Source organism: Nematolebias whitei, chromosome 11 (assembly GCF_014905685.2).
Source record: "Nematolebias whitei isolate Nwh7 chromosome 11, NemWhi1, whole genome shotgun sequence".
In the NCBI taxonomy this organism is placed as follows: Eukaryota; Metazoa; Chordata; class Actinopteri; order Cyprinodontiformes; family Rivulidae; genus Nematolebias; species Nematolebias whitei.
Window position 1 is genome coordinate 16,990,982 of NC_056508.1, and position 13,110 is coordinate 17,004,091.

A 13,110-nucleotide genomic window follows, 5' to 3' on the forward strand; every position below is an offset into this window, starting at 1 on the left:
CTGTGAACAGTAAACAGCCATCAGTGTGCTAATGATCCATTGTTAGGCTGATGGTCCTTCTTGAGCATGTGATCAGCTGGTTTTGGTTGTCAGCAGCAAAACTGGTTGATCCACTGCAAGAGGGTGGTGTTTATAAGACTGAGCTGAATACAGCACCTCAGACTGGGGAAGTCTTTCGGATGAAAGACGAAACGTTTCTACAGTTTTTTTTTGTTGTTTTTTTTGAATGTCCAGAGGACCAGATGTATTTATTTATTTTTAGATTTTTCTACCTGGATTATTGAGCATGTATCAGGATATCCAAGATGGAGTTGGTCACAGCTCCTCTGACTGAAGAAGTCTTTTGGATACAAACAAAAAAGAAACTGTCCAGATGACCTGACTGAAAATTGTTGGACTCTTCATTATATTAATTCTAATAATATTCAGTCAATGAGTAATCCTACCTGCCCACTCTGGGCTTGTGAGTTCATCATGGCTGCTGCATGATGGTGGGGCTGCATCTTGCTTCTTAAGGGCTACAAGACAAATTCAGTTATGTGGCGTTGCTTCATAATGTTGTTTAAATTATATAACAGTATGTTATGTCACAATAACACACACACAACACAATTCATTGACTTGATGATTAACTTGAATGGTGTTTTGCAGGCAAAGTTAAGTATCATGTCTTCCCCGTTTCATCATTCTCATTTAAATCTACAAACCGCGAGCTTGAGTAAAAAATGTGCCGACTTTTGCACGTTTAGCTGCGTCTGTTTCCAGAGCCTTCCTCTTTAATTCTACTATTCTCCGCACCACCCTTGCTTTTTCTACCTTCCATCTTTCAAAAACCACTGACTGAGTGCACTCACGTGTTACCTCAGGGCATGTCTGTAAAACAAGAAGTGAAACTAAAGGTGGAGGCGGGGCGGCCATGGGTTGAGGAGGCGCAGCCCTCGCAGCTGCAGCGGTGATGAACTGATGATGACGAGAATAAATGAGGGGCGTGGCGGCCCAGGAGCAGCGGTAGTGGTGTTCTGTGTTTATTTGCTTTTTTTTTTTTAGTTGTAAAAGATGAAGAAAAAAAAACGGGGAGCACTGGTTCTGCAGTCCACAAATCAGACCGGCCCACCGGGAAATCTCCAGGACGTTCAGATTACCCACTCCGGGCCTAGTCTCGCACCTTTGTGACCTCTGCTCCTTGTAGCCTCACTGTTCCACCAGCCTCCCTCTCATTCACACACATGTACTTCGTCTTACTTCAGCTGACTTTCATTCCTCTTCTTTCAAGTGCATACCTCCACCTCTCCAAGTTCTCTTCCACCTGTTCCCTGTTCTCACCACAGATCTCAATGTCTTCTGCAAACATCATAGTCCACGGGGATTCCTGCCTGACCTCATCTGTTAGTCGGTCCATCACCAGAGCAAACAAGAAGGGACTCGGAGCTGATCCTTGATGCACTCCCACCTCCACCTTGAAGCTGTCACTTCTACAGCACATCTCACCACTGTCCTGCTGTCCTCATAAATGTCCTGTACCGGGTGGGGGGTTCCTGTAGGCGGGGCACTTCGTTCTGTTGACAGGGTGGGGCACCCTCCTTGGATATGATATCTCCCCCGGCACCCTGCCATATGCTTTTTCTAAATCAACAAGGACACATTGAAGTTCTTTCTAACCCTCTCTGTACTTCTCCATCAGCATCCTCAAAGCAAAAATGACATCTGTGGTGCTCCTTCTCCACATGACACCATACTGCTGCTCATAGTCACCTCTTGTCCAAGTCTAGCTTCCACAATTCTCCCAGATGTTCATGTGGCTCATCAACTTAATTCCACTGCAGTTGCTACCCCTACTCCATTTATCTTTCTATCCACACCAGTGTTTCCCCTACCGTTATACAAGCGGGGCGCCCCGTCAACGGAACAGAGCACCCTGTCTACCGAACACCCCCCCCCCAACCAGCTGTTAAAAGGCGGCCTTTTCCCTCATGCTGAACCCCTGTTCCCACTCAAAAACTGCCGGTACAAGCAGCGCACAGCTCAGATGTGTCTCTGCCCTGCACCCCCTCCCCCCGCAGTCAAAAAATCAAGGTATCTAAGGGAAACGCTGCACACCCTGGTAGAAGAGCTTTAACCCAGCTCCAATGCTGCGAGCCTTGCTGCCCTTCCACTTGTCTTGGACACATAAAATGCCTACCTTCCTTCTCTGCATCATGTTAGCCAACTCTCTACCTTTACCTGTCATTGTCCTCACATTTGCCACCCTCAGTCCTAAATTCTTGACTTTCTTCTTTTCCCTCTGTGCCCCGACACGTTTCCCTCCTTGTGGTCTTTGACTAAGAGTAGCACAGTTTCAGACGACATCCTGTTTGTCAACAGCCTTGGCAGCAGAATCTGATTTTAATGCTCTTCTTTCTTAATCAAGCTGATTAAACGGTCTGTCTGCAGAATACATTTACAACTTTCCTGAATGCAAGTTTAATCCCGAATGTAGCAGTTGTTCTCTAAATGATAATTTAAAATAATTCTTCTTTTAGAAGATTTGTTGTTGTTGTTGTTTCAGCGGAGTGCGCCCTGGATACAATGAACTATGATGTCATCAAGGGTCGACCAATTCGAATAATGTGGTCCCAGCGTGACCCGGCGCTCAGGAAGTCTGGTGTGGGGAACATATTTATTAAGAACATGGATGAGTCTATTGACAACAAAGCGCTGTATGACACTTTCTCAGCCTTTGGCAATATTTTATCCTGCAAGGTAAGTCAATAGTTTTATTTTTTTAACGAAAGTTGTGTGTAATTATTAGTAGAGCCTTGAATGGTGCCTGTTTTTGTAGGTCGTCTGTGATGAGAAAGGATCCAAAGGTTACGGTTTTGTCCACTTTGAGACTCAGGAAGCTGCAAATCGGGCCATTGAAACAATGAATGGGATGCTTCTAAATGACAGGAAAGTGTAAGTACGCTAAAAACAATAAAAAAAACTGCTTGGGCATAAACCGAAATGAAAAGAATTTGCTTAGACAACGAGGATAGTAGAATTTGCGTTAGTTGTTTAAGGTTGACATTATTTACACTCCAGGGCAGACTCTTTACAGATAATTTCTACGTGTGTTTTCGTTTGTTTGCTCAGTCGAAAGACAGGGAAACAGTTGGAATCTGACATTGTGAACCCAAAGAACCGTTTCCTGTGGGAAAAATGTCAGTTCTCCCAGTTTAGGTCAGTACATAGGTACGATCTTCGTCTAGGTTTGTTGTCTTTGTTTTCTAATTTTAGGGTTGTGCAGACAAAATTGTTGCACAAAGTAAAACCAATTTAAAGCTGTTGACCATCTTTGGATTTTAGACTCGCAACAGTTTTGTCTTCATGTACTGTCAGTGGTTTTAGTGCTGGAGGGTCAAGCAGAACAAAACTTGGTAACTGACTCATGTTTTGACCCACTCTTTATCTGGTTTCTTGGGGTTTTGTGGTTCTCTCTGCAGGTTTGTTGGTCACTTTAAGTCGCGCAAAGAAAGAGAGGTTGAGTTTGGATCCAAAGCTGTGAAGTTCACAAACGTCTACATCAAAAATTTTGGAGAAGATCTCAGTGACGAGAAACTCAAGGAACTCTTTTCTGCATTTGGTATAAAAACCGTCCTCTGCTTGACTGGTGGCACAACAGTTGAACTTGTTTTTTACTTTTTACTTTCGTGTACTTTCAGGGAGGACTCTTAGTGTGCGAGTGATGAAGGATGAGAAGGGTCGTTCACGAGGATTCGGTTTCGTCAACTTTGCTCACCATGAAGATGCTCAGAAGGTAAAATGTGCAGTGTGGTTCCTGTCCAACAGAAGCAGTTCAATAAGCTGTTTTCAAGGATGAACTGAGAGCTGCTGCTTTCTGCAGTTCACTGTGGTCAATGTTTTTCAATTTATTTGGTTTTTATTATTAATATTATTTAGCTTTTTGTGATCTTGATTACTGAAGCTCATGTTATCTCATTCTGAACTCTTATCGGCATTTGATCAAAACAAAGATATATGCTGGCTCTGTCAGTGTCCTGAGATGACTTCTGTTGTGACTTGGCTCAGTAGAAATAAACTGAATTGAACTGGCTGTTTTTATGTGGAGCCCACCAGAGGTCGTAAGAATCCCTTCCCAAAGTTTAGTAAGTCGGCACAGATTTACCACAACTATTGTATCTGTGTGCAGCAAGTATTTAGTTTTGTTTTCTGTGTGGATGAGGAAACTGTAGAAAACACTTGAAGTGAGCAGAAGGTTTAGGAACATTGGTAAAATAGTTTTCCCATACATTACAAATAAATAAATTGTATGCCTCTTTTATGATTGTTTGTTGTTATTGTTATCATCATCACTCTTTGTTAAAATCAGGTCTCTATGCAAAACAGTCCCTGAGGCTCAATGGGATTAACCTGTCTAAAGAAAGGTTGAATGAAAAAATAAACACATCAGACAGATACAGTGCCTTGCGAAAGTATTCGGCTCCCTTGAACTTTTCAACCTTTTGCCACATTTCAGGCTTCAAACATAAAGATATAAAATTTGATTTTTTGTGCAGAATCAACAACAAGTGGGACACAATCGAGAAGTGGAATGAAATTTATTGGACGTGTCAAACTTTTAACAAATAAAAACTGAAAAGTGGGACGTGCAATATTATTGGGCCCCCTTGCGTTAATACTTTGTAGCTCCGCCTTTTGCTGCAGTTCCAGCTGCAAGTCTCTTGGGGTTTGTCTCTATCAGTGTTGAACATGGAGACACTGAAATTCTTGCCCATTCTTCTTTGCAAAACAGCTCGAGCTCAGTGAGGTTGGATGGAGAGCGTTTGTGAACAGCAGTCTTCAGCTCTTTCCACAGATTCTCGATCGGATTCAGGTCTGGACTTTGACTTGGCCATTCCAACACCTGGATATGTTTATTTGTGAACCATTCCATTGTAGATTTGACTTTATGTTTTGGATCATTGTCTTGTTGGAAGATAAATCTCCGTCCCAGTCTCAGGTCTCTTGCAGACTCAAACAGGTTTTCTTCCAGAATGGTCCTGTATTTGGCCCCATCCATCTTCCCATCAATTCTGACCATCTTCCCTGTCCCTGCTGACAAAAAGCAGGCCCAAACCATGATGCCACCACCACCATGTTTGACAGTGGGGATGGTGTGTTCAGGGTGATGAGCTGTGTTGCTTTTACGCCAAACATATCATTTTGCATTGTGGCCAAACAGTTGGATTTTGTTTCATCTGACCAGAGCACCTTCTTCCACATGTTTGGTGTCTCCCAGGTGCTTGTGACAAACTTTAAACAACACTTTTTATGGATATCTTTGAGAAATGGCTTTCTTCTTGCCACTCTTCCATAAAGGTCAGATTTGTGCAGTGTACGACTGATTGTTGTCCTATGGACAGACTCTCCCACCTCAGCTGTAGATCTCTGCAGTTCATCCAGAGTGATCATGGGCCTCTTGGCTGCATCTCTGATCATTCTTCTCCTTGTTCCAGATGAAAGTTTAGAGGGACGGCCGGGTCTTGGTAGATTTGCAGTTGTCTGATACTCCTTCCATTTCAATATGAATGCTTGCACAGTGCTCCTTGGGATGTTTAAAGCTTGGGAAATCTTTTTGTATCCAAATCCGGCTTTAAACTTCTCCACAACAGTATCTCGGACCTGCCTGGTGTGTTCCTTGGTCTTCATGATGCTCTTTGAACAGAACCCTGAGACTATCACAGAGCAGGTGCATTTATACAGAGACTTGATTACACACAGGTGGATTCTATTTATCATCATCAGTCATTTGGGACAACATTGGATCATTCATAGATCCTCACTGAACTTCTGGAGTGAGTTTGCTGCACTGAAAGTAAAGGGGCCCAATAATATTGCACGCCCCACTTTTCAGTTTTTTATTTGTTAGAAAAGTTTGACACATCCAATAAATTTCATTCCACTTCACGATTGTGTCCCACCTGTTGTTGATTCGTCAAAAATTTTTTAAAATTTTATATCTTTATGTCTGAAGCCTTAAATATGGCAAAAGGTTGAAAAGTTCAAGGGAGCTGAATACTTTCACAAGGCACTGTAAATCTGCTTCATCTTCTTTTCCAACAGTCTAATAAGAAACGTGCCAGTTTACATAATTTAGGATTTTTTTCCTTTTGCTCCTTTGACAATCCCAAACACTTGTCAAGTTTCGAGTTTATTTTTGATTAAAATTAGTCCGTAGTGTGTTGTCTATTTTTCTGCAGGTTTGAATATAAAGTTAGGAGTTTGTCTAACTTTTCTTACTTAGCCCAAACAGTGAGCTTCCTCTCAAACAGCACGTCTGTTAGGAACTCTCTCTGCATGGTAAATTGTAAATGGACTGTACTTATAGCACCTTTCCATCTTATTCCGACACTCAAAGCTCTTTACAACAATCTGTGCCTCATTTACTCATTCATACAGCAACCTACTAGATCTATACAAAGCTAATTGTACAAATCATTCTAAAGAGACTAGTTAATGCTTTATCATATTCATGCACTGATGGGACACACATTGGAGACAATGAGGGGTTCAGTGTCTTGCCCAAGGACACTTCAACATGTGACTGCTGGTGGAATCGAACCCCCAACTCTTGCATTGGAGGACGACTGCTCTAACCACTGAGCCACAGCTGCTCCATGGTAAATCTAAATTGAAAGGACTGCAAATCTAAAAACATAGTTTAATAAGCATGTTTGCACCTTGAAGACCACTCCTGCAGTTATCAGAGACTAAACAAATTTCTCAGCTTGTTCTTCATGTTTAGTGGAGTTTTTCTGATATAAAATTTTTGAGTCGTGGTGGTGAACAAGTTTGGACATAAGACATTCCTGATTCTGGTGAGCATCGTCTTTGATCCCAACACAAAATCTCTGTAATTTTAACCTATAAAATCTATCCGAGTCTGTTTGGTGCTGACTTTAGTCAGAATTACAGGATAAATAGTTTGACGATGACGTCACTGCAAGTCTTGTTTTTAAATGGGTGTTGGGAAGTTTTCCTTTAAAGGCCGCGTGTCATTGCTCCTCACTCTTGTTTCTCAGGCTGTTGAAGAAATGAACGGGAAGGAGATCAACGGGAAGACGATTTACGTGGGCCGGGCTCAGAAACGCCTGGAGCGCCAGGGGGAACTGAAGCGCAAGTTTGACCAGATCAAGCAGGACCGCATCCAGCGCTATCAGGTGCTGCTGAGTTTGTCACGTAGCATGGAAAACTTTGACGTTAAAACGACTTTGGATATTTTGTTTGTTAGATTTTGCTTGTACAAATACATGAAAGGTTCAGTGTTTATTATATTTAAGGTGTGTATTAAATGTTATGTTGCATAAACTGGCAAAAGTCCAGTTCTATTATGACTTGTTTGCAGATTTTTCCCCCATAAGTGTATTTTTGTTTCTGTCCATTAAAGCACATCCCAGATGTCAGTTTTTTTAAGATATGGATTAAAAACATTTTGGTTCTCTTATCACAGAACATACTTTATTTGTAGCAAAGTTGGTTTTAAAATCCTAACTCCAACTACAAAGCAGAAAATGTTTGAAACAGAAATGTTATTAAATGTTCACTTTGTATTTGTGCTGCTTGTATTCTGCCAGCACCTCGTGTTGACAGGTGGATGACATCATGATGTGGATTAATTTAGATCGCTTTCATCTTTTATTTTGACTTGCTGTTGTTGGAGTTGTTACTTTTCTTTCCTTCAGGGTGTGAATCTGTATGTGAAGAATCTGGATGACAGCATCGATGACGAGAGGCTCCGGAAGGAGTTTGCACCTTACGGCACAATCACAAGTGCAAAGGTGATGTTCCACATGCTGCTGTGTATAAATACACACATCAGACTAACACTGGAAATGACTGTTTGACAGACACTGGCACATTTTGTGCTGCATTATTTATATTTACACTTTACTGTATTTTTCGCCGTAAATGTCGCTCTGCCCTAGAAGTCACGTCAGTCCAAATATGTCTAATAAAGTGGAAAAATTCATAAATGCGCTGCTTCTGTTACGCGTCATCGCTGACGACCTGGAAATGTGGGCCGATGTGCCAAAAATCGAAAGGCTGCCAAATGGCAGCTGCTGGGGCGTGCACAGGAGGACTTTTAACAAGAATTTAACAATATCCTGATGCATGCTCAATAATCCAGGTAGAAAAATCCAAAAAAGTTCAATCTGGTCCTCTGGACATTAAAAAAAAACAAAAAACGAAACAAAGCTTTTGCTTTTAGGGTTTTTTTTTTTTTTTTTTTTTTGAATGTCCAGAGGACCAGATTGAACTTTTTAAGAATTTAACAAGATTAACACTTAAAAACAATTGTCTGCGCGAAATTATAGCAAAGGTGTGTCTGTCTAACTTTTACTTAATAAATGCACTTTGACGGTCAAATCAGCTGCATTTCACTGGGGTGGTGCAACAAAATGAAGCTGATTTGACGGTTGCTCCAAGCACATGACCTTGTCAATAGTATGGCAAGCCGATTGTGTCATTAATGGCCACTTTTACCTATTCCATGACACAACGGCATGCCGTACTACTCTGGCGCCATCTAGCTGCTGAAAATGGTAGTGTTCAATATTTTCATTCAGAATGAATGAGTCTGTCATATCGCAGCCAAAAATTGGTTTATAAATATGGAGAGACAAAAATCAATAAATGTGTCGCTTTGGCCTACAAGTTGCAGTGCATGTAAATTATATAAAAAACAAAACATGCGACTTATTCTGCCCCACCTGGTGGTGGATGGGTTAAATGCAGAGACTAATTTTGCCATTGTATGGAAACATACAGTGCTGACATTGTGATGACATTATTATTATTATTATAGGGTGAAAAACACGGTATATAAAAATATCTGGTTTATTAAATGTCCACTACACAAATGTGAAACTCCTTTTTTCATTTATTTTTTGTCCTTTAGGTGATGACTGATAGTGGCCAAAGCAAAGGCTTCGGCTTCGTGTGTTTCTCTTCTCCTGAGGAAGCTACAAAAGCCGTGACTGAAATGAACGGGAGAATCGTTGCCACCAAGCCGCTGTATGTTGCTCTGGCTCAGCGGAGGGAGGAGCGTAAAGCCATTCTAACAAACAAGTACATGCAGAGACTAGCTACCCTGAGAACCATGAGCAGTCCGCTCATTGACTCGTACCACCAGTCAGGGTACTACATGACTGTCCCGCAGGTAAGAACAGTCTCCTTCTGTTTTTTTTTCTTGAAATGTGACAAAGCTGAAAGTAAATTAGCATTAGAGTGAAAACCTGAAATGTTAATTGGATTTTATTTTTTTACGTCTGTGCTCTGCATGGACACATTCACGCTGCTGCTGTGGTGGTGTTCATGTCCTGCAGCCTCCCACTCGCTCCTTCTACAACCACAGTGCTGTCAGCAACGTCCGACCAGTCCCTCGTTGGACAGGACACCCGCCAAGACCACAGGGTGGATTTCTCTCTTCTTCTTTTAGTTGTTAGCAAATATCACCTGTTCATACAGCGCACATCTAAACTTCTCTGTTTCCAGGCCCTTACTCGCCTCCGTTTGTTGGTAGTTCTGTTCCTCGCCGTGCGTCCACCACCATCACCACAGTCAGACAAGCTTCCACTCAGGCTCCGCGCGTCCTAACCTCAACACAAAAGACAAGTACCAAAGCTGCACCTGACTCCATTCTCCTAACATGTCCTGCTCGTGCGGATGTCACTCTGACCTGTGTGGGGCTCTCTTCAGACAACATAGGGACTCAGACCGTTGGAGGACGCACGGACGTGGCCGGTGCGCCCAGAGGCAACCAGTACAAGTACTCTTCAGGCGTGAGGAACCCCCTGCACGTTGTCACTGTTCTTGCACCCATGACGAGGCCACAGGTCCTGTCCGCTAAAATAACGTTCATGTTTTCTTTAGTGCCTGAAAATGGTTTTGACGCTTTATCAAATGTAGGTTAAAGTAAAGTTATGTTCTCAGATCGTCTCTGCACCTGTGGTGGAACCATCTGGTCCAGAGCCGCTCACCGCCTCGGTGCTGGCTGCAGCTCCGCTCATGGATCAGAAACAGCTGCTCGGTAAGTCCTCTTTTTTTTGTTTTTTTCTTTGGAGCAGCTTGTGTGTATTTGTATGTTGTGTGTATTTGTATCTTGTGTGTATTTGTAGTCACTCTGTCTCTGTCGTGACGCACAGGAGAGCGACTGTACCCGCTGATTCACGCCCTGCACCCGACCCTGGCAGGAAAAATCACCGGGATGCTGCTGGAGATCGACAACTCTGAGCTGCTGCACATGCTGGAGTCGCCGGAGTCCCTGAACTCCAAGGCACGTTTCTGTCCCTTCTCTGGTATTTATGTGTAAACCCATGGATGCTGGCTGGAGCGTGAGCGCATGCAAGAACCCGACTAGTTGTTCAATGACATGAAATATATTTTATTAGCAAAGATAACATTTATTAAACATTACTTCTGTATTTACACCCCCCCCCCCACCCACCCAAAAAAAAAAAAAACAGTTAAACATGAAAATTGTGCTTTGACGAACTCACTGATGAAACAAACATTTTGTCAACTAGAAAGAGGAAACAGCTGCCAGGTATCTCTCTCTTTGAGTTCTTCTGCCTCATGCACGCTGTGGGTGACGAGCGTCATAAAAACAGCAGCGGAGGTGTCGGAGTTATTTATTCATTGTCTCGGCAGCAGAGGGGAGCGACACGGTTCAAGCATGGCTCCCAACACAACAAGGCAGCCATATTGTTCATAACTTTATTAGTCAGACTGAGAGTTGCCGGGTCCAAACAGTTACTGGAACACACCCTGTCAAAACACAGTTCCTGGATCTTGTTCCTGCAGGATCCGGCTCAGATTAAGCCCTGGCTGTTAGTGAAAATGTGTCCAGCATTTAATCATGAGCTGGACATTTGTTTCGTGTCTGGAGTTAAATGTCTGTTTCCTGTCAGGTGGACGAGGCGATGGCCGTTCTGCAGGCTCACCAGGCAAGGGAGTGTTCACCAAAGAAATGATGGTCTCAGGTCAGAGACAACTTCAGTTTTTTACAGCACCTCTGGTATTTTATGACAAATCTGTGTGTGTCACAAGAAAAACATGATGGTGAATTATCTATTGTGTGTTTAGCTGAATCCAGAACAAGCTGCTGTTTAACTCCGTGTGAAAATGACAAATAATTGAGCAAAGTCCTTCAAGTTATTAGATTTATTGAAGTGATGTTTCATGCAGCGAGCACTGACATGCAGTGAAAACACCAGACACTGAACATCTCCAGTTTCTGCACAGGAGTGGACTTTGCTTTAGATCTTCACAAGAAAAAAAACTAACGACCGTGTCCGTTCTCTTTTACAGGGCTCTACGATTTTCTGGTGGTAGAAATATATATTTGAAGTGATATTTTTGGAAAAAGTCTCAACAGGTTTACATTAGTATTGAAGTTTCTGAAGCTGTAAAGTTGCAGTGCCTTTTGTTAGAACATAAAGTTTCCAGTTTATGCATTAAACTTGTGTTGTGTCATTTCTTACAAAAGAAAATGTGTATCAGAGCCTTTCCTCACTGTGGCAGAGTTTTGTCTGAACATACCTGAATTTTAATCAAAGAAACTGTGAACATTTGTTTTAACCTTCAGTGTCTCCACCAGTGTGTGAAGTGCAGCGTAGCTGCTGATGTTTCTCCTCCATTTATTTTTTCTCAAGTTTTATTAACTGGTTATTTTCAGCTGGACATCAAGCCTTGTTGTTTTCAGACGGTGTTAAAACTCAGCATGTGGACTTTTGATCCATTTTCTGAAACCACCCACTTGTTTTTATTAACACAAGATACATTTTTTACCGTGCTGCATTGTAGGGTAAGAGTCCAGATGTTTACACTTGAGGGTTAAGACTTGTGTTGTTGCCTGATTCATCATCCATGTGTTGCATTGACAGATTATAGTTCTGGACCTCATCCAGGATCCAGGACGTTGAAGCCAGAAGACGAACAAAGTCCTTTAGTTTGAAGTTCTGTTCCATCCTCTTAAAAACATGATCTTATTATCAAGTTGCATCATCAGTCACACCCTCTGGTTCCAAACACTTTCATATTATACTTAATTCCACTCGTATAGCAGAGTGTGACCAAGTCATTGTTTTGGAAGGATCAAGTCAGTCGAGTTCCAAGTCTGAAACTTGACATTTCAAGTGGCGTCTGGGTAATACCAGATGGCTATGCCTCAGACTGACGAAGCCTCTTGGATGAGGGGCGAAACGTTTCTTTTTAACAAAAAAAAAAACGAAGTCCAGATGACATGATTCAACCTTTTTTGTTGTTATATACCTGGATGACTGAGAAAACAAACTTTGTGTATTTCAAGTCTTGTTTTTTTTTTAAATTCATTTAAACGGTGTTGGAATTGTTAAATACTATAGACCTCTTTTTTTTATCTGTCTTTAATTGTGATGATACATGTGTAACTAAACTTACAAAATGTTACACTCAGCACCTTTATATTGCTCAGTTCAATAACAGCTGTAAGAAGTCTTCCTTAATTTTCCAGAACAACAATGAAAAATGCAAAAGCAGAACTCCATGTCCAGACAAAAGGTTCTGACAGTTCCACATTAAAGAACCGTCACAGTGAAATTATTCCTCATCTGGTCACTTAGTGAACAGATGTTTGTATGTGTACATGTGTGAGTGACAAAGAAACAAAATAAGCACATGAACTGAACAATGAACAGGAATGTGCAATTTAAAGTTATTTTAACTCTTCTGAATTTGCAAAAGACCAAACTGGACAAGTCTCAAGTCATTTGTGCACATAATGACGCCGCCGTAGTTGAAAACTGGCTCCACTGCTGCTCTACATGCAGGCACTGCCAAACCTCTGGTGTCCAGCAGTGAAGGAACAGTGCATGTTCATTGTCCAGAACAAGAGCTCTGTCCATTCATTCAACCTTTATTTGTACAGGTTAATCCCATTGAGCCTCGGGGACTCGTGTACAAGAGAGACCTGATTTTAACAAAGAGTGACAACAGTAGACGGTTATAAAAAAGCATACAGTTCTATTTTGTATAGGCTTCGCCCTTTAAGAGCTGTCGCTGGTGGGTTTATCCCGTCATGCAAAGCACCACACTGAAAAATTTGGTCCACGC

General features: G+C 42.0%; 1 protein-coding gene across 1 annotated transcript in view; it reads left to right on the plus strand.

Moving 5' to 3' along the window:
* The window catches only part of LOC119416761 (embryonic polyadenylate-binding protein), a 13,110-nt gene extending 1,727 nt beyond the window's left edge, over window positions 1–11,383 (plus strand). Inside the window, exons 3-16 of the mRNA XM_037683945.1 lie at window positions 2,546–2,739; window positions 2,819–2,934; window positions 3,462–3,601; window positions 3,681–3,775; window positions 7,041–7,178; window positions 7,701–7,796; window positions 8,918–9,178; window positions 9,345–9,432; window positions 9,514–9,633; window positions 9,718–9,854; window positions 9,952–10,048; window positions 10,164–10,294; window positions 10,929–11,000; window positions 11,329–11,383. Coding sequence (XP_037539873.1) covers window positions 2,546–2,739; window positions 2,819–2,934; window positions 3,462–3,601; window positions 3,681–3,775; window positions 7,041–7,178; window positions 7,701–7,796; window positions 8,918–9,178; window positions 9,345–9,432; window positions 9,514–9,633; window positions 9,718–9,854; window positions 9,952–10,048; window positions 10,164–10,294; window positions 10,929–10,991 — 1,676 coding nt within the window. The 3' untranslated portion in view covers window positions 10,992–11,000; window positions 11,329–11,383. The remainder of the gene's footprint in view (window positions 1–2,545; window positions 2,740–2,818; window positions 2,935–3,461; window positions 3,602–3,680; window positions 3,776–7,040; window positions 7,179–7,700; window positions 7,797–8,917; window positions 9,179–9,344; window positions 9,433–9,513; window positions 9,634–9,717; window positions 9,855–9,951; window positions 10,049–10,163; window positions 10,295–10,928; window positions 11,001–11,328) is intronic.
* The last annotated feature ends 1,727 nt before the right edge of the window (window positions 11,384–13,110 follow it).